Source organism: Cibotium barometz, chromosome 20, assembly GCF_041138505.1.
Source record: "Cibotium barometz isolate CiBa-2024 chromosome 20, ASM4113850v1, whole genome shotgun sequence".
In the NCBI taxonomy this organism is placed as follows: Eukaryota; Viridiplantae; Streptophyta; class Polypodiopsida; order Cyatheales; family Cibotiaceae; genus Cibotium; species Cibotium barometz.
Genome location: NC_141065.1, coordinates 4,182,415 through 4,209,830, shown reverse-complemented (window position 1 = coordinate 4,209,830; position 27,416 = coordinate 4,182,415). Strand labels below are relative to the sequence as shown.

The 27,416-nt window shown below is 47.7% G+C and overlaps 1 protein-coding gene across 8 annotated transcripts in view; it reads right to left on the bottom strand.

Annotated features, from left to right (window-relative positions):
- Positions 1 to 27,416, bottom strand: part of LOC147627466 (uncharacterized) — a 91,053-nt gene that overhangs the window by 56,623 nt on the left and 7,014 nt on the right. For 7 of the 8 annotated variants that reach the window (XR_015268241.1, XM_086814363.1, XM_086814365.1 and 4 more), the window contains exon 3: positions 6,974 to 7,048. The exons of the other annotated variant lie outside the window; for it this stretch is intronic. Coding sequence is in view for 6 of the 7 variants with exons in the window: in XM_086814363.1 (XP_086670489.1) it covers positions 6,974 to 7,048 (75 nt within the window). In the remaining variant the exon portion in view is untranslated. The remainder of the gene's footprint in view (positions 1 to 6,973; positions 7,049 to 27,416) is intronic. 8 annotated transcript variants of the gene reach the window in all.

Below are 27,416 nucleotides of genomic sequence, written 5' to 3'. Positions count from 1 at the left end.
AGCTTTGCATAACTCAGTGGCTCTGTCGAGTGTCACACCTCTCGGCCAAGCTCCTACACTAGCCTATGGGTAAGTATAATGAGTGGATCGGCCCTCAGAGTCCTCGTATGCAAGAAGTCGGTGAGAGCTCTCCGTGCTGGTCCTCAAGCAAGTACAGTTAATCTGGATCTCACTAAGGACTCACTATGTCTACGGAGCTCTAGAAGAAAGTCCTAGGCATCTCTGATCCAAGAAGTCCATGATCTTGGAAAGTGGTCCAAACCCAGCTCGGAAGAGGCAGTGGAACCTCCCCCGAATCTCATAGTATACAGGGCATTGGCATATGTAATGATCCTATCTCGGGCTCTGTGTGATAGAGCTGGCATATCCTGTCCTCTGGTGCGGCCCCCCTGGGCCCATATTTGGCAGTCTCCACTCTCAGCTGGTGGGATGAGGTGCAGATCTCGCTGATCGCACATCTCACCCCAAAAGATAGGTGTGTGTCCATGTAGCGTGAGCAGATGATGAAACCCTCCTCTGTCAAGCATAGGAGGTGATCTCTGTAGATAGCCATCTTCGTCCCTAGTGGACGACTAGGTGAACTCCATGTCCTCTGAGTATCCAATCTGACAATGTCCTTCCTGATAACCCTATTCCGCTTTGTGCGGCTGAGAGTAAATGACGAGGCCTCTATGTTGTACTGGAACGGGGGGAGTGCCTCCATCTGCAAACCATGCATGCCAAACCAAGTGCCTACCTATGCATACCAGCACTTTGTATCTCCCTCGAGAGTCAACTGTCTCGAGGAATCCAAGGCTGGCCGGGGGTATCTATCTAGTGGAAGCTCCCATAGCCTCTGCCAGTATGGCACTGTCTGGAATAGAGCCTCTGTCACTATCAGTGCACCCCCATCTCTGCCCACACAATCTCATGTGGCACTGATGGCTTACTCCTAATCATGCGCGAGATCATCGCCACTAGGGGCCTCTCCATCAGCTTCCACCATCATATACCTCCTCTGTATCTGTCTCGACCAGCTCTCTCCTCTGTCTCCTCCTGTGGTATAAGCTGGGACCCCAGATGGGGGCACTATACAGTAGTGCAAGTGTAACGAGAGTATCAAATAGCCAAAGCTTCATCCTTGGCTCCTGAAACTGTATCTGTGAGCATTGCCTCTCTAGCGAGCCAAGGGCTGCATATCCCCTCATCAATCTAGCTTCGGCCGCCTTCCGCATCTAGAACTGAGGTCCAGCAAAAGTGATCCCAAGGTATACATATGAGGTAACCAACTCCACAGGCTCTCCACTGTATGTAAACTGTACTACAAATCTACTTATCCACAGTGAGGAGGTGTTAAAGATCATGACCTTGGTCTTTCCAAGGTTCACAGTGAGGTCCCGGTCCTCGCAAAAGGCACGTAATGCATCCAAATGCCTCTATAGCCCTTCTAGTGAAGCAGAAATAAGAACAATATCATCTGCATACAAGAGGATCGGTATCAGGATTCCTGCTAAATGTGCTTTTGGTCCTCCTTGTCTGTCTATGTAATCCGAGATCTCGTCAATGTATAGACCAAATAGAGTAAGAGACAAGGGGCAGCCCTGCTTCACCTTGATAGTGTTGTGTATGATCTTTGAGTCACCTCTCACCTCTTGGATCCCGTACTCTGCTTGAGACTGACTCATAGAGTGTAATGATCCCCCAAAGCATCTCTACTAGCACTCCCATATCCTGCAGTCTCCTCATCAATCTCGCCGGTGGGACAGTATCAAAAGCTTTGCGAAAATCCACAAAGCAGCAGTATATCCGATGCCCATGAGCTCTCCCCTCCTCAATGATCCCCTGATCTAGTGTGGATTGCCCTCTCTTGAAGCTTGCCTGCCCGGTGCTCTGAGTCTCTGCTCCTCGGACCATCTACTAAGCTCATGCTCCAAAATCGAACCATAAATCTTGGCCAAGGTGTGACCAATCATGATAGTCCTGTAGTTGCTGGGGTCCATGGGGTCACCTGCTTTCAACATAGGTACAATAGTATTCGATGACCAGCTGGCGGGGAAGCCCTCACATAAAGCCCTGTTAAACACGTGAACCAGTAAAGGGGCTAGCATGTCCCTAGCATGAGAGAAATGCTCGATGAGGAGTCCATCATGATCCTGTGCTCTCCCAGTCTGCATCTTGTCAATAGCATCTCTCACCATGCTCAGGTGAAAGAAGGAAGAGTGTGGGGGACGAGGTTTGGGTGGATGGGGGAGAGGTGGCTGCTCGGTGGCATGGTAGAGAGCGGTGGCATAGCTGTGCCAGGTGCCGGGTGAAGTAATCGGAGTCAACAGGCGATGATCCTGGAAGTTCCTCCAGGCCTCCTTTCAATCCCTCCCAAGAAATAGCTGGTATAGCTCCTACTCAAGCTTGGCTAGGTAGGCTCTCTTCTTTCTCTGTGTGAGACATCGAAAGATCACTCGCGCCTACTAGTGAGTGGTGGATCCTAGCGCCATCTCCCAATGTAGACGGGCTCGGGTATCACAACATTCCTCGTCGTACTAGCTATTCTGTGGGCCAGTCCCTCTTGGTCATATAGGGGTGGCTCTGGAGTGTGGGAAGGCGGCTGCAATGGACGTATGGAGGGTGGTTGAGAGGTGTGTGGTAAGCTCATCAAGTGGGATGTGGGGGTCGAGGTCGGAGAGGATGCGATAGACGTGATCAAAATAGATGGAAGAGGTCTCTCTTGTGAAGTGGTATCTCGGGCGGTGATGGGGCAGAGCAGGTGGTTGGGTGGTGTATCAGCATGTGAGGGAGAAGGCCAGGTATGCATAATCAGCTGCAACACCGATGGGGCGAGGCGAGATGGTAAACTCCGGAATGAGTGGGATCACAGAGAGGGATCCCATTAGATAGTCCACTGTACTAGCTCCATTTCCGAAGGGGTAGGAGGTGAAGGAGTTGGATCAAGGCCATCTGGCCAGGCCATTATAAATGGCTCGCCTATGAGCCCCGCCGAGGGCTAAGAGATACTCTCCATAGTCTGTGCAGGCTGCTGTATCCTGTGATGTCCGCTCTAGATCCGTACCCACCGTGTCAATCTCCTGGTATATGGGATCATCTGTCTCAAAGAAGGGTATCTGTGCACCTGCGGTGCGGGCATTGAAGTCTCCAGCCAAGAGCATGTCCCCTAGACTGGAAAACTTCATAATGTCATCATAAAGGGGCAGATAAGGGGACTCTCCATGTGTGGCATATTTAGAAGTGGAGGGTGCAAAAAGTATCACACTGCAAGGTAGATGTCCCTGGCCCTCTCTGTCTGGATCCTCACACACAAAAACCGCGTAGCCTCATCCCGCCCGACCAACTGTATCACATGTTGAAGCTCATCCCTGTATCGTAAAGCCACCCCTCCCGACCCCAAGTACCCCCTACTATGCGTGAGTGCGGGTGGTGAATAGACTCCCATCTGCATCCTCTCACCTCTGGAAGCCAACTCCCCTGTGGCACTGATGTGTCTCTGTGTATAAGACCAAGTCTCTGTACACTACCCATTTCCCTGCCTTCCGTGCATCCAAGATGCGTGGTATGCACTCCCTCCTTTGTGCCACCTATGCTAGTGTGAGATTGTCTTCGAGGTAAGTCTTCTCTCCTTTTAGTGCCCGCCTTTTGGTAAGGAATGATTGCCTCGCCTCCAACCCTGCAAACTTGAGGATGAGTGCGCGTTCCTTGGTGGTGTCTTTGCCCACCCTCCATGCCTCGACGAAGGGGGTATCATGGATTTTCAGCTTTTTGCATAGTGCTATGGCGTCCTCTTTCAGCGAGGCTCCTTCCTTCCATCCCACCACTCTCACATTCAATGCCCTAATCTTCCTTCTTTTCTCCTCTTCGAGTGTCATTGATGATGTTTGGGGATGATGGTGGGTTCCGTTGCTTCTTGGCAACCTCAATCCAGCTGCCCCCTTCTTTCACATGTTTCTGTGTCTTCTTAATCACCTCGGCCCATGTGGTTGCCTCGTTTGCCTTCTTCTCCTCTTGTTCCTGGAGGGTCTTCATTTGCTCTCTAAGTGTATTCAGCTCATCATTGAGGGATAGTTGAATTTCTCCTCCTTCGAATTGAGTACATGCCCTCAAGGTCTCATTTTCCACTTTAAGGGTGGCGACTTGGGCCTCCAGCTCCATGATTAGTGAGGTATGGTGGCTGGTTTTTGTGTCCAACATTTGGACCATTTCCTCCTGCATCTTGCTTAGCTGAGTTGCCATGTATACCTGCATGTCTGCCTTCCACCTATCCATCTCCTCTTGCATGGAGGCACACAACCCACGCATAAGGTCATCACTATCCTTGTTCTCCCCGAGCTTCTTTTGTAGGTGCTTAGAGAGAGAAATCTCAATTTTTTTGTGTGAGGGAACGGGCTGTAGAAGCAGCAATGCAATAATCTCTGTGGTGGCAAATTTTCTCTCATGACGCTGGTAATCCCATAGCTAATCGCTGAAGGGCAACAGATAAAGACCAGATTCAAGAGCTTCAGTAGCTATTATTGGCAAGGAAGGCATTGGCAGATAAAGAAGGTATTCTGGTGTCAGCTGCAGCAAGGGATTGTTTTATGTCCAGGGAACTGGCCGACAGCAGGTCACCCAGTTCACAATTCCTTCAAATGCCTATATAAGGCAAAGGCTAGGTTCATCAGTCCTTTAGAGATTGGATCCTTTAGAATAGGACTGTTTGAAGTCAACAACACCTTTTCATGGGCAGCCTAGGGCTTGCCAAGATTGTACCCTTTTTGTACATTATATACTGGAAACACAGCTATCTCTCTCTCTTCTCTCCATCTTTTGTTTATGTTTTGCATCTAGATGTTCCCGAAAAGGTGTTTAGGGCTGAAAGAAGACACACAGCTTTTATGCATGTGACAGTTTTCCTGTTTCTCTTAGAGGTCAATATACCTCAACAATTGCCATCCTAATCTCGGATGATAACTATCCAAAACACAAATGACAAACATAATTTTAACATATGTTGTTTGTAGGCACCTAAGCAACAAGCCCATGAAATAAATAAGTCTATTTATCTACAATTCCATCAACTTTATCCAAGGATCGAAGAGAAGTACATATTACTAAAAAAATACAATCAAATCAATGATCCAACCTCAAAACATCTATGCCTGGGTTTCAGATCGACCTAGCAAGCTCCCCATAAGGACCATGTTTAAAGCAGCCCAAACCTCTGATCCCCATATGAAAATCAGATATTGACAAGAAAGAAACCACTCTAGGAGGATTAGCAAACACAACCACTGCAGTATGGCCTATTTTTAGGGAAATTTGTCCCTTATATGCTGCCCGACCAGCTGTCCGACCTGCCCAACTAGCTACCCAACCTGCCCAATAGAGACGGGGGATGCAGTAGGGAAGCACACTGAGAAGATCCACAATAGGAGCTAGAGTTGAGTCAAAAGTCATGTCACCTGTGTAAAAGTCCTTGTAACCAATTCCTAGAGATTGCAGCCAAGAATGTAGCTTATGTAAGGACGTGCATTTCCTAGTACTGGGCACCAGTGGGCAGTCGCTCTTGATTTGGCGTCTACACTGGCTCGTCATTCACAACAGAAGGACGATACCTCTGATAATGAGGTGGAGCAGCCAGTGCACTCCAAGGTTGAGCCTACACTGGCTCATCATTCACAACAGGAGGACGATGCCTCTCAGCACAAGGTGGAGCAGCCAGCCCACTCTGAGGTAGCAAGCTAGATAGACAACATCACCTTGTGAACAGGAGGTGTAGCAGAAGCACCAAGTAACAATATGGACAAGAGAAAAGACAAAGTGGCAAGCATGCAACAGACACTACTTTGTAAGCACTATTTGGCACGTCCAACTTGAACAAGGCTAACTACCCCCAACCAACCCTTGAAAAGGTCATCCAAGTGTAAATAGCCTAGGAAGTCTATTGAAGAAGTGCTCCCCAAACCCCCCTCTTGTCACATGAGTGCTAAGAGCGGAGACTTAAGCACATAATTTATGCTAAGCAAACTAGATTAATGCTAATCCTAATGATCTAGCAAACGCACATGAGAAGAGAGAGACAAAAAATGATCAGATATACAATGGTTCTTGGATCTGAACTTAGATCCTACTCATGCATACCTATCTATGTGTCTTGCTGAATTCAAAGCTTCTAGAGTGATCGAGATTTCTTGGTTGCTGCCGCCATTGATCTTGGCCCTGCAACCTCTATCTCTGAATGCTCAAAAATCCCTCTATATAGAATATGATGGCAGGTTGGATTCAGCCATCCGTTCAAGTCATAAAGCATCTCTAAAAAGGTCCACAAAAATGTTTGTATTGTGTCCAATAAATGTCCCAACCGTTGGGCACCTCTTGTAGCCTATAGGGCTGTCAAAAATGCCCCAATTGGTCCACACACTTCCTCAAATCTTGCCCTTTAGGCAATTGCAAGTGGCAATCGCATGAGTATTACCTCGACTTTGGATGCGAGCTTCCCATTGCTGTCGTTGGCCATGTTGTTCAACACATGGCGCAAGCCCGACTCCTCTACCCTCACACGGTGAGATGAGCAATGGCTTTCCTCTACCCTCGCACTAGAGTTGTAACTGGCCCCTTGTAACTCCCTCTTTATTCTTCCTTTATGGGGTTCCATAGAGGTTGACTGCACCATTCAGCCACTATCGGCTCTTCATAGAGGTCAGCTGAGGGCTACCAGCACCTACAAACAAAAGCACACCCCACCCCCCCGCCCCCGCGGTCCCGCCCAAAAAGAAACCCCAAGACAATTTCTTACATCAATCCATTTGCGGATTCCAATATGGCATCCAATCCTCCTCCAGCCCTCCAACACCCCACCTCCATCAACAGAAACTCCTGCAGCCATCTAAGCTCCAATCTCAAGAGCCAGTAGCATCAAGAGTGTTCAGCATCAGATGCAAATACTATTCAACAAAAAACATTTAATTCTTTATAGGTCAACCTTTGCAAGTAGAAAAATTTAACATACAAGTTTCATGCTGCTAATATCGTCTTCCAATGTGGTGTTTCCAGCAGCAATCCGACCCAGGCTTTGTTCAAACTCCTGCATGGACAAAAACATTCAGCACATAAGAATGTTCTATTATCACTCTGAACACAAAACCTGAACATAAAAAAAAGAAAGGATAGGTAGGCATTGCCATGTATACACAATTGGAATGACAATTTGATGCCTAATATCACAATTAACAGATTGTATATGTAGCATGTAATAGGTAGACTGTTGTGACGCACAACAAAGCCTTCATTAAACCTGTGAGTTGATGCAATCTGTAACTATTTGGCCCTCCTAGCTATATTTCACATAATGGAACCCATGCCCCGGACACCAGACAAGTGGAAGAAGACATGGGAACAGAGATCACATAGTTTGCTCAAGAAAAAGCATCAGTTTTAGTCAAAAAGCAGGAAAAAGCAAAAAGTCAAACTGGGTTGACCGCAAGCCAAGGGCATGACTGACAAGAGGAGACTGAGCTGAATCAAAAAGCTAAAAGCTGCTTTTCCAAAAAGCAGCTCTAGGGCCAAAAAGCAAGGGCCCGAAGCTATAAAAGCAAAGCACAAGGACCTTATTAAGAGATGAGTAATATCTTATTATTAAAAGCAAAGGCAAAAAAGGCAAAGCAAAAGCATAGACAAGCTTTTTGGCAAAAAGCAAGGCTTCCCCAAAGTATAAAAAGGCTTGAACCTCTCTTGTAGCATCATGAAGGAGATCGTGGAGTGAGTGAAGACCATCTTCATCACCATCATCATCGTTGGGACCTAAAATTCCATCGCCACCTATCTGAGAGTTGCTACCCTAGCTGCTGCCCTTGTGCCACCTGTCTCAGTCATCTGTGCAACCTACTTTGCCTGCAGCCATTAGTACTGCCCACATTCAGTTCCAACAAGCGCCCGTAAGCGCTGCCAGCCAATAGCGCAGCCCCACCAGCCTCGCCAGCACAGAGCCTTGGCAGCGCTGAGCTCCTCCTGCACAGCCGGCCTACGCCAGAACCGCCAGCCTTTGTGCATGTCTCAACCATCACCCGCCAGTGTTGCGCCCGTCTCAGCCCCTGCGCAACCACCACAGTGCCGCTGTTGTAGCCGCTCTCCCGTGCCACTGTCTTGCTGAACGCTTGGAGCCAGTGCTACCTTGGGGACCCACCTTGGTTGCCAGTGCTACCTTGGGGACCCACCTTGGTTCATACTATACCAAACGATTTCTTGTGGGTTGTGTTTACTCCAGATTGGGCAACAAAGTTTTACAGTTGATCACCATAGGCTTCGCCTTTTGCTCATATCTCTTGCGTACTTCGTCTACAAGGAAGGGGATTTGGATTTAGACTTGGATTTGGATTTGGATTTGGATTTGGACTTGAACTTGGATTTGGATTTGGATATGGATATGGGTATGGATCTAACTTGGATTTGGATATTGGATCTGGTACTAGCCCGGTGATAGATTCTTGTGGGTCATCCCCGTGGTATGCTCCGCATCAGAGATCTTGTGCCTCAACATCAACTTGGATTTCTACACCGACATATTTGTTTGATTTTGTATTCATCCTAGCTAGCGTGCCCGTGGATTGTTCCTGAATAAATTCCTAAAAGGGGACGGGGCATGTTCCCCGCTCAATGTGGTGTACTGCATTTGACACAGTACCACGAAAGAGGCTCTTTCAGCGCCTGCAGTCTCTTGGCATACCAGCAGATATGACATGGGGCATCTATGCATTATATGAGCAGGTTTTTGGGCGAGTCAGATGTCCAGGAGGTATGTCCGAGACTATTGCTAGCACCATTGGTGTGAAGCAAGGATGCCCACTTTCCCCCACGCTATTTGGGTTATACATTGATAAGGTGGCTGACTTCATTACACGGGGAGGCGGAGATGGAGTTGATTTAGCAGGTACCTCAGTACATATTATGCTTTATGCTGATGATATTGTATTAGTGTCTGAGTCTCCAGGAGGTCTACAGCAGCATCTACATGCACTCGATGATTTCTGCACACAGAGGGGTCTTACTGTGAACCTTGGGAAAACCAAGATTATGGTATTTCATACATCGAGCCAAGGCAAGAGTCAGCTGACATTCTCTCTCGCAGGACGCCAGGTGGAGGTGGTGACATCATACATGTACCTAGGGGTTACCTTCTCTGCAGGCAGCCACACGCTTCACCATGGGTTCAGCAACCAGAGCTAGATTGACACAGGGATATGCAGCATTGGTTATGCTAGAGAGACAGTGCCACCAGGCGCATTTTCAGGAGCCCCGGACGAAGGGGTGGCTATTTGACACATTAGTCACACTGGCATTGATGTAAGGAGCAGCGGTATGGACGCCAAGCCTTGCTACCCATTGGTGGACACAGATAGAGAGACCACAGGCCCTCATGATGGCACGCATGATACGCAACAAACCGTCAGTACCTCATGACATTATCCGAGCAGAGTTTGCTGCGCCTCCTATGATGGTAGAGGCCATATTTCAGACTATATGCCTGCTAGACAGATTCAGAGAGATGCCACACGACAGATTGTCATACAGAGCTTTCGAGGCATCTAGACAGCTGGCTGAGGCAGGAGACAGAGGATCATGGTATGCACAGGTCACACATTGGTTCTCACAGCATGACCTAGACATGGATCATCTACCACCATTCCAGTATGACAGGGATGCACCACATATCCGTCTCTCTCAGTGAGAGGAATAGAGTACTAAGACAGGACCTTGTCAGAATATGCAGCGGAAATGATATCCAAACTTGGGTAGACAAGAGCAAGTAGACTGCAGAAAATAATCAGCACAAGAAACACAGAGAGATGTGTGTAAACTCTTCTCTATACACAAGATCCCGGAGATAACTGAATGAGAAAGTGGAGGAGGATGGGGGGGAATATATACAAGCCCATGAGGGCAGTCGGCCAGCTCTGGAAGAGGCCCACGACTGACAAAATGTCCACGACTGCTGAAAAACAGCAGTCGGCCAGCATCTGGTGCCCCACGTCTGCACAGAACAAGTCGGCCAGCACTCAGATAGCCCACGACTGCTACAGATGCAGTCGGCCAGCCTCAGAGTGGTCCTGGCATCACCTGGCAGCCCTCCAGCCACTAGGAAAAAATGGGAAAAATAGGGAAAAAATACGGGGAGTGTGGAAAAATGATATACGGGCGGGCACACCCACAACAGAGGCCCTGGTGTATACAAATAGACAGGAGATGACTTCTAACACCCCCTCTCAGCTCCTGGCTGTGAAACCAACCCCAGGGAGCTGGAGTGCCGCCTGAGCGTAGCCTGAGGTAGAGACTTCGTGAAGAGGTCCGCCGCATTGTCCTCCGTCGAACAATAAAGTAGCAAGATGTCACCCGCCAAGATCTTCTCACGAACAAAGTGATACTGTATCTCTATATGCTTGGTCCGGGCATGGAAAACCGGGTTCCGAGCAATAGCTATACAACTCTGGTTATCACACTGGATGACTGTGGGCTCCCTCTGTGGAAACCCCATCTCGCCAAGCAGCCTCCGCAGCCATACAACCTCACAAGCAGCACCACAAGCAGCCCGATACTCTGCCTCTGTCGAAGAAAGAGCAATAGTCGGCTGCTTCTTGCTGCTCCAAGAAACCGCTCCTGAGCCGAGGGTAAAAGTGTATCCTGAAGTAGATCTCCTCGTGTCTGGATCTCCTCCCCAATCTGAGTCACTCCATCCTTGGAGCTTGACTCCATTCCCTCCTGTGTAAAAGAGTCCCAGATCCTTCGTACTCTGCAGATACCGCAAGATCCGCAATCCTGCGTCCCAATGAGTCTTCAATGGCGTCTGCATAAAAGAGCTCAACAGCCCCACGGAGAAGCTCAAGTCCAATCTGGTGTTCAGCAACCAGATCAATGAACCAACCAACTTCCGGTACTGCGAGGCATCAACTGGCTCACAAGGATCTGTAACGGTTAACTTTGTGTTCGGGTCCATCGGCGAAGTAATAGGCTTGCAGTTCTCCATCCCAAAGGCCTCAAGCAACTCATGAACATACCGCTGCTGAGAGACGAAAAACCCCCTCTGGGTCTGCCAGATCTCCAATCCCAAGAAGAAGTGGAGTAAGCCTAAGTCAGTCATCTCAAACTCCTTTGACAAGGCAGCCTTCGTCACTCCAATGTGCTCCACATGACCGCCGGTGAGAATGAGATCATCCACATAAAGGATGATGAGTGTGACCATGCCGCGTTCCCGAAAGAGATACAGGTTCGGATCTGCAACCGATCTCTGGAATCCAGTCCGAATAAAGAAGGAATCAATCTTCTGATTCCAAGCCCGCGGAGCCTGCTTAAGACCATACAAGGCCTTACGTAACCTGTAAACCATCCCTTCCGATCCTGGAACAATGAAGTCTGGAGGCTGCTCAACGTACACCTCCTCCTGCAGGTCACCATTAAGGAACGCCGATTTTACATCCATCTGGTACACGGGCCACCTCTGAGAAGAAGCAAGGGCAAGAACGGTCCGAATCGTGGTCATCCGCGCTGTCGGTGCAAAGGTATCCTCGTAGTCGATGCCTGGCCGCTGAGCATAACCCTTAGCCACGAGCCTGGCTTTGTGTTTGTCCACCGACCCATCAGCCGCGTACTTGGTCTTAAAGACCCATTTGACACCAATGACTGACCGCTTCGACGGCCTCAGTACCAACTCCCAAGTGTTGTTCTTCTCGATGGCGTCAAGTTCCACCTGCATGGCTTCCCTCCAAGTATCCTGTGAAAGGGCTTCCTTTACGGAAGTGGGCTCTTTATCCCGCATGATACGAGACATAAGAGCATAGTTCACCTGAAGAAGCTCCGCCGTGTTGCTTTATCTCGAACTCGATGTGATCTTCGAGGGCCGTCCTCTGTGGTCCACTCGGAGGGTAGCTCCGTGACACCCGACTCCCGAAGGGTGTCCATCAACCACCTAGGTACTCGAACAGATCGTGGAGCCTCCTGTGGTCGCGGGGGCTCAACTCCAGCTACGGGCTCAACCTCCTGTGATGACTGAGGTGGATCAACTGGAGTGATAGACTGGGAATCATCATCAGATTCTGGATCTCCAAGAAGTGGCGGCTCCTCGACAGTGGATGCTGGAACATGCTCGTCAAAGACCACATCCCGGCTGACAACAATCTCGTTCCTCTCTGGATCATACAACCTGTATCCCTTGGAAAGAGAGTTATACCCCACAAATACCAGCTTGCGGGACTTGGAGTCAAGCTTCCCCCTCTGCTTCTTCGGAATATGTACATACGCGTCACTCCCAAAGACACGGAAGTGCGAGACATCGGGTTTCATATGCCTCAAATGGAGTCATATGGGGTACAGAAGTCGTCGGAGAGCGGTTAATGGTATGGACAGCTGTCGCCACAGCCTCACCCCAAAGTGGACGAGGAAGATCTCGATGCTCCAGCATGGTCCTCGCCATCTCCACCACAGTCCTGTTCTTACGTTCAACAACTCCATTCTCCGAAGGCGATCCGGTATTGGCCAATTCCCTCTTGATGCCACGATCTGCACAAAACCGAAAGAATACAGTCGAGGAGAATTCCCCTCCTTTGTCAGCCCTGAGAGTCTTGACCTGAAATCCAGACTCTTTCTCCACCATCACGTGCCAATCCTTGAACCGAGCAAAAGCCTGGTCCTTCTGTGAAAGAAAGTAGACCCACGTGAATCTGGTACAATCATCAACAAGCAGCATGAAGTAGAGAGATCCTCCCATGGATGGTATCTGCTGTGGTCCACACAAGTCAGTGTGAATCAACTCCAAAGGTTTCGAAGCCCGCCTGGAAGCCTGCTTCGGAAAGGATTCCCTGTGCTGCTTACCACGTATGCAAGAACTGCAGCGTCCTTGCCTACTACCAACATCTGGCAAGCCAACCACCATCTGGTCCCGGAAGGCGCGCCGCAAAGCATCCACATTCAAGTGGCCAAAACGAAAGTGCCGAAAGTCTCCGACCTGAGAGCCTGTCAGTGAGGAGAGTGCAGAGAGTTTGTAGATACCGTTCTCCACACCGCCTTCCCAAACAGCTTTGCCTGTCTCACGGTCCCTTAGAGCAACTGAATGCTCCTCAAATTCCACCCGAAAGCCAGTCTTGCATACCTCATGCACTGACAAAAGATGAAAGCCCAGAGCAGGGACATAAAGAACACGGGAAGCATGCTTGCCCCCCTTGCCGTCGGGAATGATCTCCATCCGGCCCTCACTATGAATCGGAATAGTGGAGTTATCGCCAATAAAGATACGACCTGACTGCCGCTTCAGATCCAGGAAGAAGTCACGGGATGGAGTCATGTGCCTGGAAGCACCACTGTCGAGAATCCATTCCCGAGTATCCTTTGCGGTGAAGCCAACTGCCTCCTCGCTCGAAGACGATGAATCATCGGAGTCCACCATCTCCAAGTGCACAAATGCCAGAGTCTTCGCAGCTGAGGCTGATGAATCAGCACTCTTCCCTGTCCGCTTAGGGCACTTCCTCCAGTAGTGGCCTTTCTCGCCACAATCATTACAAGATCTTTCGGCCTTCAGCTTCTCTCGTTCTGGATCAGGCTTCTTCTCGGAAGACTTATCTGGTGAAGCCTTCCCTTTGCCCTTGTTGGTATTACGGCCTTTCGACCGTTGGCCAGTTAAGGCCTCCGAACCTCCGCCGTGAGGAGGGTTCGTGAAACGTTCCTCCTGGTCCAAGACCATTGGCACAAGCTCCTCCCAGGTAATGGTGCTGAGCCTGCCACTAGTGATCAACGAGGAATAGAAAGCGGAATACTGACCAGGCAAGTGGGAAAGTAACGTGATGGCCATATCTTCGGACGATATCTCTTTCCCAGCTTGAAGGACTTCCTGCTGAAGGGCCTGCAGCTTGTTAATGTGTTCCCGCATCGTCGAAGACTTTGCAGGGTTCATAACCCGCATCTGCACTTCCAAGGATATCCGCTTCATGGGTGATACCCTGTTGTACAAAGAAGCCAAGTGCTCCCATATGCCTCGTGCCAGCGTCATGTGCTTCACATGGTTGATCACCTGTGGTGTGCAATTGAGGAATATAAATGACCGGACCCTGGCGTTGACACGGTCCCACATTTGTGCCTGTGCCTCTCGGTCCTTCCTCGCGGATAAAACCTCCCCTTCCTCAGCTTCCGGCCTTGGCACCCCTTTGATAATAAAATCAGCAAGATCATATGACTCCGGAACTGACTCCATCATCACCTTCCAGATGCCATAATTGGACCCGTCCAACTGACGATCCACTGGGAACGTGGGGAGAGTCGGAATCTTCACGTGCTTCTCTGCCATCTCGAGTAAATCCGCCATCTCGGAGAGTAACCTGAAAGGGTGGGTGGGTGGGAAAAATCTGAAAATCAGAATATATGCAAGTGGCTGTCCAGCCCCTCTGCCCACCTTCCTCTTGCACCTTCACTTCCCGTTCAGCCCGAAACAGTCCACCGATCAGCAACCTGTTGCTCCCCCTCTTGCTCAGAAAAACGCCAAAGATCTGCTAGAGCCTAGGGCTCTGATACCATGTCAGAATATGCAGCGGAAATGATATCCAAACTTGGGTAGACAAGAGCAAGTAGACTGCAGAAAATAATCAGCACAAGAAACACAGAGAGATGTGTGTAAACTCTTCTCTATACACAAGATCCCGGAGATAACTGAATGAGAAAGTGGAGGAGGATGGGGGGGAATACATACAAGCCCATGAGGGCAGTCGGCCAGCTCTGGAAGAGGCCCACGACTGACAAAATGTCCACGACTGCTGAAAAACAGCAGTCGGCCAGCATCTGGTGCCCCACGTCTGCACAGAACAAGTCGGCCAGCACTCAGATAGCCCACGACTGCTACAGATGCAGTCGGCCAGCCTCAGAGTGGTCCTGGCATCACCTGGCAGCCCTCCAGCCACTAGGAAAAAATGGGAAAAATAGGGAAAAAATACGGGGAGTGTGGAAAAATGATATACGGGCGGGCACACCCACAACAGAGGCCCTGGTGTATACAAATAGACAGGAGATGACTTCTAACAGACCTATGGCAGCTCTATACACGAGAGACATGGATATCGCCTACACAGCCTCTTCCACCGAAGATGCTATACTACAAAGATCACTTCATGAGTATCACTGATGATGGATTTATAGAGAGGCCTAGATACATGGAGGGCTTTTTACCACACGGCTCCCGAGTGGCTATTGGTCAGCTTAGAGTTTCATCACATCGATTGGAGATCGAGACTGGCAGAGCAGCACGGATCCCCCGAGAGAAGAGGGTATGCAGATTGTGCAGAGAGGAGGTGGAGAGCGAGGAGCATTATGTATGCAGATGCAGAGTATATACAGCCATCAGAGAGAGATATCCCATTTTATTCAGAGAGCCACATTCCCTACGCCAGATCTTTGAGGCAGCAGACCAACGCATACTCGGGAGATTCATTCTAGACATACAGCGTCACAAAGAGACATCATTACAAGCTCAGACAGCTCCAGAGGGGGGACGACAGACACAGATTACTACATTTTTTCAGAGATCCATCCCACTCCCAACCCCTACACGGCAGGGAATCTCCAGAGAGCGGAGACACTCAGAACCCGCAGGAGACAGAGGACACCTGGCTTTCGGACACCACGCCTATACCAGAGAGAGATGACAGAGATCAGAGCTCAGTTTCACAGAGAGGGTGCGGAGCGACTGGCTCACTTCAGAACAAACCTAGGCATGTTCTTCAGGGAGCTGTGGACACCCCCTTCATTGATGTATACCATTTTATACCCCCAGTATGGTACAGGATGGAGCTAGCTAGGTTGCATATCATGATTGTATAATCCATGCATATAGCTTTGCATTCTCCTAGTGGTAGAGCTCCATCCCCTCCCCCACTCATTGTACTTATTGCACACCCAGATTCAGCTTTTTAGTTCAGTACTTTTTCATTTTGTTGGGATGACAGAGGATACCCCATACAGGTACACCGATTTGTCTCATAGGCCGAGTGGTGCCTACAAAACAGGAGGCACGAAAAAGTGGACATGCAAATATTGTCTCCTTACGAAGTCAGGTAGTGCAACTCGTATTCGAGCACACCTGCTTCATCAACATGGACAAGACATTGCATATAGACCAGATCAGCTTTTCGCTAGGATACCTTTGTCAATGACCTAAAGACCAAATTTCTCCCTCCCCAGAATTTGACCAACCTGGTAAGATGAGTTCTATGGACTCCAACAGAATGGGTCACCTCTGCTTCAGTTTTCCGATAAGGTTATCACTTTAGCACAGCCGCAGTTAGGGTTATCTGAGCAGGCCAAGATGGATCAATTCATTCGTGGATTAGATCCTAACATCCGGTGCACAGTTCGTAACTTTGAACCCAGGACATATGACCGGGCTTTGAACTTTTGTAACTATTTAGCCCTCCTAGCTCTATTTCACATGATGAAACCCATGCCCGGACACCAGACAGGTGGAAGAAGACATGGAGACAAGGTCCATAAGGTTTGATTAAGAAAAAGCATCAGTCTTGGTCAAAAAACAAGAAAAAGCAAAAAGTCAAACGGGTTTGACCGCGAGCCAAGGGCACCATTGGAAAGAGGAGACTAAGCCAGACCAAAAAGCTAAAAGACGCTTTTTCAAAAAGCAACTCCAGGGCCAAAAAGCAAGGCCCTAAAGTTAGAAAAGCAAAGTTAAAGAACTTTGACAAAAGTGAGTAATATTTTATTATGAAGTGGAAAGCAAAGTGAAAAAGTCAAAAACAAAAGCTTGGTTAAGCTTTTGGCAAAAAGCAAAGCGTTCTTCAAGTATAAAAAGGCTTGAACCTCTCTTGTAGCATCATGAAGGAGATCCTGGAGTGTGTGTGGGCATCATTATGATCATGGAGAGCTTCTTCTTCACCATCAACACCTTCTCTAACTTGTTTTTCAAATGTACGGTCAGCTCTAGACTTGTATGGGCATATGCATGGGCGATACGGACGCGTGTAAGGAGCTGTACGGACTGAAAATTTCAAAAATCCTAAAAACTGCTTTTTGGAGGTTTTTATCCCTTAAAACAGGTTTTATATCAATTTTATTGCCGGAAAGAGCTTTTCCATGGTTTTCTTCATCGACAAGGCTATAGGAGTTGTGGAGATTACTCATGGGATGAGCGAGTGATTCTTGGACTTGAACTTGGACTAGAACTTGGACTTGGATTTGGATTTGGACTTGATCATTGGATGGAAATAAAACTTGGACTAGAACTTGGATTGGAACTAGAACTTGGACTTGGACTTGGATTTGGATATTAGATCTAGTACTAGCCCGGTGAGAGATACTTGTGGATCATCCTCGTGGTGTGCTCGGCTGTGGTGTGCTCGGCACATCAGAGATCTCATGCCTAGACATAGACATTGACATCGACTTGGATATCCTACTTCGGCATATATGTTTGTTTTGTATTCATTGATTGTATTGATCCTGGCCAGCGTGTCCGTGGATTGTTCCTGAATAAATTCGTGAAAGAGGGCGGGGCATGTTCCCCGCTCAGTGTGGTGTATTGTGCAAGATCCCTATTCCCTTCTCTCTCTCCCCCCTCTCTATATATCTTTATCTGTCATGGCCCTGTGAAAATGGAGCAGGACAAGTGTGGGCATGGTGGTGGTCAAAGCAGTGGAGACTTTCTTTTATTGGCCAACCTTGAGAAGAGATGTTGATGCCTTTGTGAGGCAATGCATCGTATGTCAGAAGGTAAAGTTTGACCGTCAGAAGACACCAGGGTTATTACAGCCTTTACCTATTCCGGATAGACCTTGGGAGAGCATTGCCATGGATTTTGTATTTGATCTTCCACGGACACAAACGGGAAATGATGGCATCTGGACTATCATATGCAGGTTCAGTAAGCAGGCTCATTTCATTCCCGTGCGGAAGACAATTAAAGTGGATCATATGGTGAAGTTGTTCATGGCGAACATCTTCAAGTATCATGGCTTGCCTACGTCTATCATTAGTGACCGTGATCCACGGATGACGAGTTTGTTTTGGAGAGGGTTGTTTGACAACATGGGTACAACTCTCAAGTTTTCATCGTCATTTCATCCACAGACAGATGGTCAGTCAGAAGAGGCTAACTCTACAGTGTTGGATCTTCTCAAGTGTTATGTGTCAGAGCACAAGCAACAATGGGAAAAGTATCTTCCTTTAGTGGAGTTTGCATATAACAACACTGTACATAGCTCGACAGGCAAGGCGCCTTTTGAGATTGTAGAAGGAGGGAAGAAGGTTCCACCCATTTTGCATACAAAGGATAAGATCTTTGAGGCTGATCAGTATGTGGAGAGCTTAGATGAAGCTTATCGGAGAGTTAAGTTGGCCCTCCAGAAAACTCAGCAGAAGCAAAAGAAAGCCGCAGACCGTCACAGACGTGATTTACAGTTTGCATTGGGTGATTGGGTTCTTTTGCGTTTTGAAAAGGCTAGACTCAAGAAGATGAAGGGTAAAGAGCGCTTATTCCCTAAGTTGAGTATGCGATATTATGGGCCTTTTCAGGTTTTGGAAAAGATTGGTGAGGTAACCTATCGTTTGAAGTTACCAGATCACTGGAGGATTCACAATGCTTTTCACGTGAGTCTTCTTAGACCTTTCCGTGGGGATGTGCCTGAGGATGTATCAGATGAGGCTCAGCCGGAAGTTGAGGAACTTGATGAGGTTCTGATTCCAGAGCAGATACTGGCACATAAAGAAAGGAAGGTACGAGGTAAAGTTTCCCGTCGCTATCTTGTGAAGTTCAAGAACTATTCACCGATGGATGCGAAGTGGATGGAGGAAGGTGACTTAACAGATTCACCTCAGGTTTTGCAGCTTTATCTCGATGCCTTTGAGTTAGAGCCGACTCTTATTGTGGCTCATTCAGGTTCAGCAGAGCATGGGTCTGGAGCATTACCTGATGCTCAAGAGGGGGGTAGCACCTCCACTCCCTTGATACAGACAGGCTCAGATGACATCTAGAGGTCGCTTGGTGCAGATTTTATCTCATCCGAAGGTACTGAGGCTGACAGTACATCTGTTTATGGGACTTCTATGATATATGTGTACTAGTCACATGGAGATTTTTGTGGATATGTATGGTTCACAGTGGTATACAACTTGGACTATTACTATGCCATTGGTTTGCAGTGAATGTTGATACATGTGTATGGCTCAGAGAGATTGGGACGCTGATCTTGCCATATTGTATATTTCACTTTGGATATTTTGATACATCACCAGAATGCAATCGAGGACGCTTGCCATCTTTCAAGAGGGGGGTATGTCATGGCCCTGTGAAAATGGAGCAGGACAAGTGTGGGCATGGTGGTTGCAGAGTCAGAATATTTTATGATTCACATGGGGGGTGCCCGGACACAGTTTAAGATGTGTGGACATCCCTAGGTGTGAAGGGGGGAACTAGAAACATTAAGTTTTAATGTTTATTGGAGTTTGCCCCTAGGCCTTAGTGGCCCTAGGAACTTATTTAAGTTGGGGCCCTAGGGATTAAATTGGGGAGGAGTTTTCTCTCTCTTCTCTCTCTCTCTTCCCTTTTTGGGGAGTCGTGTAGCAAAAGAGGAGTCTTCTTTCATGCGCTTGAACACTAGCGTGGAAAAGCTCAAGAGAAAGGAGAAGGCGGCTGTTTTGCTGTGGATTGTTGCTGTTTTTCTGAGGAAATCAGCCGTACAGCACTGTACGGCCAAGAACTGTGCAAGCTTTTTCTCTCTCTCTCCTCTGTTGCTGACTGCGCACAGGAACTGCTGCTGGTTTGGCTGCGCAGAAGACCAGTACAGGCTGTACAGTCTGTTTTTCAGCAAGTACACCTTGTACAGCTGCCGTACAGTGTACGGGCAGCAAGGTACAGAAGGTACAGTTGCTGCAGAGGTGTTAACAGGTGCTGGACAGGTGCTGGACAGGCCTGTTTTCTCAAATTCAGGCGACCAGAATCAAGACAGCCAACTGTTTGAGCAAGTACAACTCCTGGCACGTATCCCGAGGCGGTACAGACGGGTACAGTGCTGATTTTCAGATCTGTATTTTCAAGGACAGCATAGGAGTGAGCATCAGGAGGAGGATACAGGCAAGTGCAAGCACACGTGTGAAGCAGGATTGTGGATTCAAGTGCCTGCAGGCACAGATTGGTGATGTTGCTTCCTCCCGTGTTGTTTCACGAGCTGAACTTGGTAAGCTCTGTTTCTGTTCATCCATCTCTCTTTCTACTGCTTGATGTCTGTTGCAGATATGTATTATCTGGCTCCTTGTGAGAGGAGGAGTATAGCAGATTGACAAGAGATTAAGACAGAGATTGGACAGCACATGTATGTTTGAGCTGAGAAGATGTATCATGCTCTTGAGTTATGCCAGATGTATGCCCATGGCTGGCCTGCTTTGTGATCTTGGCTGATCAGAGGGAGGCACAGTGTGTTGCTTGAGGACACAGATCTGTGTGCATAGATCCTCTGTGCTGAGAAGGATTTGTGGGCCGTCAGATTGGACTTACAGGTGTAAACTCTTGGCTAGTCTTTGTGTTGTACTCAGCCATACATATTATTTTAATTGAATAAAGAAATACCGCAAGGGGCGCCAAGCTTTGGGGCCAACGGGTGTCGCTGTGTTTTCAGATTTGGGCACTCTAGCCCCAATCTGTGTTTGGTTTCTCATCTAGACTACAAGTGGACGGGTAATTGCTCCTACCGCACTCTGGTTTTCTATCAGAGGCCGGTTTCAAGGTTCCGTTGCCGGGACCAATCATCAACTTTCTGAAGGGGGTGAGCTCGTGGTTGCTTTGGAGAAAGCCATCGCTGAAAATTCAGCAATCATGTCTGATACAGAGGAAGAGTACTTCTATCATGAAGAAGAAGAGCAAGAGACTTCTCCTGAAAGAGATGTATCTGAGGATATTTTTGCAGGAGAACAGGCTGCAGATGTTGAGCCTTATGAGGATGTAACACAGCCAGAAGATGTGCATGGTAAAGAGGATGATGATGCTCGGTTCAAAGATCGCTTGGCTAGTGTTATGGATACTTTTATGCAGCTCACACAGAGCGAGAGATTTGCTGAATTTTTGAGATCTCGCACAGAGCCCCAGAAAAAGAAGAAGAAGGTTCGTTCAAAGAATCTTTCTCAGGGTCATAGTGGTACCACTCCACAGGATCCATCTCCTGCACAGTTTCCGAACATGCAGCATGCTTTTGGTGCTAACCCACAGAGTTCCTTCTATGGACAGCCACCTATTCCTCAGCAGAACATGCATCCAGGGTACTTTGGTGGTGGCTCAGTGTTTCAATCCATGACTGGGGGTTATCCTCAGGGAGGCATGGGTATGTATGGGCCTTTTGGAGCCAATTTTCAGCCTGGCATGCAAGGGAATATGTATGGTGGTATGCAGTCCGATATGCAAGGAAATGTGTTTGGAAGCATGCAACCTGGGATGCAAGGCAATATGTTTGGTGGCATGCAGCCAGGTATGCAGCATGGAATGTTTGGAAACATGGCTGGAATGTATGGTATGCCTGGTGTTGGAATGGGAAATGTTGACCCAATGATGGGTATGAATGTTGGGGGCAGCAATCTTACGAAACCACTTCCATATGATAATCTAACGCCTATGGGCAAGGCGAAGGATTACAAGGAAGGGGGAGCTGCAGTGAAGTTTGACACTTTCAGTGGGGCCAAGGATAAATTGAAGGCACTTACCTTTTTACAGCAGTTTGATGCTGCTTTTCTGGTGGGAATTACACAGAGTCCTCAAAGGTGAGGAAAGCTGCCACTTTTCTCAAGGGCAATGCTTTGCAGTGGTGGTCTACTCTTCTTTTGCAGGGCATAGCACCCACTACATGGGTCCAATTCAAACAGGTTTTCTCTTCCGTTTGGCTCACATCTACATTCGAGGTGGATGTTATGACAGCATGGCACAAGCTGGATGCTTCAAAGTGTGATAGTTTGGAGGATTATAACAAGAAGTTTTGGGAAGCTCTACTCCCAGTGACTTCTTATCGTGCCGTGCCATTATCTGAGCAGGTAGAGAAGTATTGTTGTGGGCTGCCCAAGGAGGTACGAGATTATTGTATAAAGACAAGAGTAACGAACATGTCACAGATGATTGAGAATGCTATGACAGCCAATGCGTTACTCACAGGTGGTTCATCTGGGTTTAAAGGCAGTAAGAAATTGGGCAAGAAAGCTGAAAAATTTGGGCATGCTTCTCGTGATGCTAAAGGGTCTTCAGAGACAAAGTATAAGAAGTTGCCAATGCCCAAAAGGACTTCTGAGGAAAGACAGGCTTTGAGAGATGCTCAAAAGTGTTTTTACTGTACTGAAGAGGGGCATATGTCATTCAATTGTCCCAAGAGAACGTCCAAGAAGGACCCTGACAATAAAGGAGAGCCCAAGCCAAAGAAACCAAAGCCTTCTGCAGGCTTAGTTCCTGATCTTGTGGGTGAGCAGCTAAGTGGTGAAGCTACAGAGTTGTGCAGGGCATGGGGCAAAGTGAGAGATCAGAATGCTTTGATCTTCTTTGACACAGGTGCTAGAGCCAACTTCATTTCACCAGATTTGGCTGGCCGATTGGGGATTCGCGCAGAGGAGATGGGGCCGTTACATGAGGCAAATATGGCTTGTCCAGGGTATGCAGAACCCGTTACTCCTATTATTGGGAAGCTTCGACTTCATTTGCAGGGTTATGTGGACAGCGAGGAGTTCTTCATCATGCCTTTGGATGGCTGTGATGTTTTGTTGGGGATGCCATGGTGCCACAGGGTACATGCGGTGGTGGATACTTACAATAGGAAAATTACTCTGACTCATAGAGGGAAAGAGCATGTATTGGATGTAAAACTCAAAGGGGAATCTGTTCCTATTGTATCCGCTTCGGCGATTTCATCAGTAATGAAAAAGCATCTTTCCGCGTACTTGATTTATGTAAAGGATGCACAGGATGATGAGTCTAAGTCTAATTTGTCAATGTTAGATAAGGACAGGGCTGATTTCTTAAGTGGATTTCAAGACTGTTTTTCCGAGTCATTGCCAGGAGAATTACCTCCTGAGAGGCCAGAAGATCATGCCATAGATCTGATTCCTGGTAGTACTCCACCGAATAGACCGCCGTATCGTGTTAGTGCAGCCCAACAAGAAGAGATTATGAGTCAGGTGCAGGAGCTATTGAATAAGGGGTTGATTCAGCCTAGCTCATCACCCTTTTGCTCACCTGTGCTCTTAGTGCAGAAGAAGGATGGTTCTTGGCGCATGTGTATTGATTACAGGGCGCTGAATAAGAATACCATCAAGAATCGATTCCCCATACCGAGGATCGATGACATATTGGACCGCTTACAGGGCTCCACAGTTTTTAGTCGTATTGACTTGAAAAGCGGGTATCATCAGATACGCATTAGACCCGAGGATGTGCATAAGACAGCATTCCGAACCACGTTTGGGTTGTATGAGTTCTTGGTTATGCCCTTTGGTTTAACGAATGCGCCTGCCACATTTAACAGAATGATGGACAGGATTTTCAGGCCTCATAGAGAGTTTGTGGGCACATTCTTTGATGATATGATTGTGCATTCACAAAATGAGGAAGAGCATAGAAGGCATTTGGCCATTGTGTTTGCAGAACTCAGAAACCATAGATTGGTGGTTAATGGCAAGAAGAGTGAGTTCTTTTTGCAGGAGATACATTTCTTGGGGCATATTGTGTCTGGTCATGGAGTCCGTATGGATCCAGCCAAGGTAGAAGCAATACTTAATTGGCCAGCTTTGAGGACCGTGCATGATGTACGCAGTTTTCTAGGATTGTGTTCCTATTACAGGCGTTACATACGGCACTTTGCTGAAATTGCTTCGCCTCTTCATGCTTTGACGAAGAAAGCAACTCCGTTTAGGTGGGCTGATCGGGAAATTACAGCATTCAAAAAGCTCAAAGAAAAGCTTACTTCGGACCCAGTATTGGTGTTACCGGACCTCCGAAAGGCTTTTGTTGTCCAGTGTGATGCATGTGGAAGTAGCATTGGTGCAGTTCTCATGCAAGAGGGACACGTGATAGCCTATGAGAGTAGAGTTTTGCAAGATGCCGAGAAGCATTTGCAGGTGTATGAGAAAGAGATGTTGGCTGTAATTCATGCTCTTTCTACATGGAAACACTACTTGCTTGGGGCTGATTTCACTGTGCAGACAGATCATCAGACCTTGCGATATTTCCTCACGCAGACTAAGCTTTCAGAGAAGCATATGCGTTGGGCAAACTTTTTGTCAATGTTTCACTTCCAGATTGTGCATGTGGAAGGCAAAAAGAATGTAGTGGCAGATGCTTTGTCACGCAAGCCACAGGTCTCTGCAGTTTCACTTGCTTATCATCATGAGCTTGATGAAATGAAAGAGCAGTATGCCCATGATGAGGATTTTGAAAGGTTGTATGATCAGATGTCTGAGGGTCAGCGGCATGAGCATTACACTCTCAGAGATGGGTTTTTATTGATGCATGGCAGACTGTGTGTTACCAGGCCATTGCGACTCAAGGTTATGATTGAAAGTCATGCTCCACCGTATGCAGGTCATAGAGGTATTGACGCCACGGTCAAAGCAGTGGAGACTTTCTTTTATTGGCCAACCTTGAGAAGAGATGTTGATGCCTTTGTGAGGCAATGCATCGTATGTCAGAAGGTAAAGTTTGACCGTCAGAAGACACCAGGGTTATTACAGCCTTTACCTATTCCGGATAGACCTTGGGAGAGCATTGCCATGGATTTTGTATTTGATCTTCCACGGACACAAACGGGAAATGATGGCATCTGGACTATCATATGCAGGTTCAGTAAGCAGGCTCATTTCATTCCCGTGCGGAAGACAATTAAAGTGGATCATATGGTGAAGTTGTTCATGGCGAACATCTTCAAGTATCATGGCTTGCCTACGTCTATCATTAGTGACCGTGATCCACGGATGACGAGTTTGTTTTGGAGAGGGTTGTTTGACAACATGGGTACAACTCTCAAGTTTTCATCGTCATTTCATCCACAGACAGATGGTCAGTCAGAAGAGGCTAACTCTACAGTGTTGGATCTTCTCAAGTGTTATGTGTCAGAGCACAAGCAACAATGGGAAAAGTATCTTCCTTTAGTGGAGTTTGCATATAACAACACTGTACATAGCTCGACAGGCAAGGCGCCTTTTGAGATTGTAGAAGGAGGGAAGAAGGTTCCACCCATTTTGCATACAAAGGATAAGATCTTTGAGGCTGATCAGTATGTGGAGAGCTTAGATGAAGCTTATCGGAGAGTTAAGTTGGCCCTCCAGAAAACTCAGCAGAAGCAAAAGAAAGCCGCAGACCGTCACAGACGTGATTTACAGTTTGCATTGGGTGATTGGGTTCTTTTGCGTTTTGAAAAGGCTAGACTCAAGAAGATGAAGGGTAAAGAGCGCTTATTCCCTAAGTTGAGTATGCGATATTATGGGCCTTTTCAGGTTTTGGAAAAGATTGGTGAGGTAACCTATCGTTTGAAGTTACCAGATCACTGGAGGATTCACAATGCTTTTCACGTGAGTCTTCTTAGACCTTTCCGTGGGGATGTGCCTGAGGATGTATCAGATGAGGCTCAGCCGGAAGTTGAGGAACTTGATGAGGTTCTGATTCCAGAGCAGATACTGGCACATAAAGAAAGGAAGGTACGAGGTAAAGTTTCCCGTCGCTATCTTGTGAAGTTCAAGAACTATTCACCGATGGATGCGAAGTGGATGGAGGAAGGTGACTTAACAGATTCACCTCAGGTTTTGCAGCTTTATCTCGATGCCTTTGAGTTAGAGCCGACTCTTATTGTGGCTCATTCAGGTTCAGCAGAGCATGGGTCTGGAGCATTACCTGATGCTCAAGAGGGGGGTAGCACCTCCACTCCCTTGATACAGACAGGCTCAGATGACATCTAGAGGTCGCTTGGTGCAGATTTTATCTCATCCGAAGGTACTGAGGCTGACAGTACATCTGTTTATGGGACTTCTATGATATATGTGTACTAGTCACATGGAGATTTTTGTGGATATGTATGGTTCACAGTGGTATACAACTTGGACTATTACTATGCCATTGGTTTGCAGTGAATGTTGATACATGTGTATGGCTCAGAGAGATTGGGACGCTGATCTTGCCATATTGTATATTTCACTTTGGATATTTTGATACATCACCAGAATGCAATCGAGGACGCTTGCCATCTTTCAAGAGGGGGGTATGTCATGGCCCTGTGAAAATGGAGCAGGACAAGTGTGGGCATGGTGGTTGCAGAGTCAGAATATTTTATGATTCACATGGGGGGTGCCCGGACACAGTTTAAGATGTGTGGACATCCCTAGGTGTGAAGGGGGGAACTAGAAACATTAAGTTTTAATGTTTATTGGAGTTTGCCCCTAGGCCTTAGTGGCCCTAGGAACTTATTTAAGTTGGGGCCCTAGGGATTAAATTGGGGAGGAGTTTTCTCTCTCTTCTCTCTCTCTCTTCCCTTTTTGGGGAGTCGTGTAGCAAAAGAGGAGTCTTCTTTCATGCGCTTGAACACTAGCGTGGAAAAGCTCAAGAGAAAGGAGAAGGCGGCTGTTTTGCTGTGGATTGTTGCTGTTTTTCTGAGGAAATCAGCCGTACAGCACTGTACGGCCAAGAACTGTGCAAGCTTTTTCTCTCTCTCTCCTCTGTTGCTGACTGCGCACAGGAACTGCTGCTGGTTTGGCTGCGCAGAAGACCAGTACAGGCTGTAGTCTGTTTTTCAGCAAGTACACCTTGTACAGCTGCCGTACAGTGTACGGGCAGCAAGGTACAGAAGGTACAGTTGCTGCAGAGGTGTTAACAGGTGCTGGACAGGTGCTGGACAGGCCTGTTTTCTCAAATTCAGGCGACCAGAATCAAGACAGCCAACTGTTTGAGCAAGTACAACTCCTGGCACGTATCCCGAGGCGGTACAGACGGGTACAGTGCTGATTTTCAGATCTGTATTTTCAAGGACAGCATAGGAGTGAGCATCAGGAGGAGGATACAGGCAAGTGCAAGCACACGTGTGAAGCAGGATTGTGGATTCAAGTGCCTGCAGGCACAAATTGGTGCTGTTGCTTCCTCCCGTGTTGTTTCACGAGCTGAACTTGGTAAGCTCTGTTTCTGTTCATCCATCTCTCTTTCTACTGCTTGATGTCTGTTGCAGATATGTATTATCTGGCTCCTTGTGAGAGGAGGAGTATAGCAGATTGACAAGAGATTAAGACAGAGATTGGACAGCACATGTATGTTTGAGCTGAGAAGATGTATCGTGCTCTTGAGTTATGCCAGATGTATGCCCATGGCTGGCCTGCTTTGTGATCTTGGCTGATCAGAGGGAGGCACAGTGTGTTGCTTGAGGACACAGATCTGTGTGCATAGATCCTCTGTGCTGAGAAGGATTTGTGGGCCGTCAGAT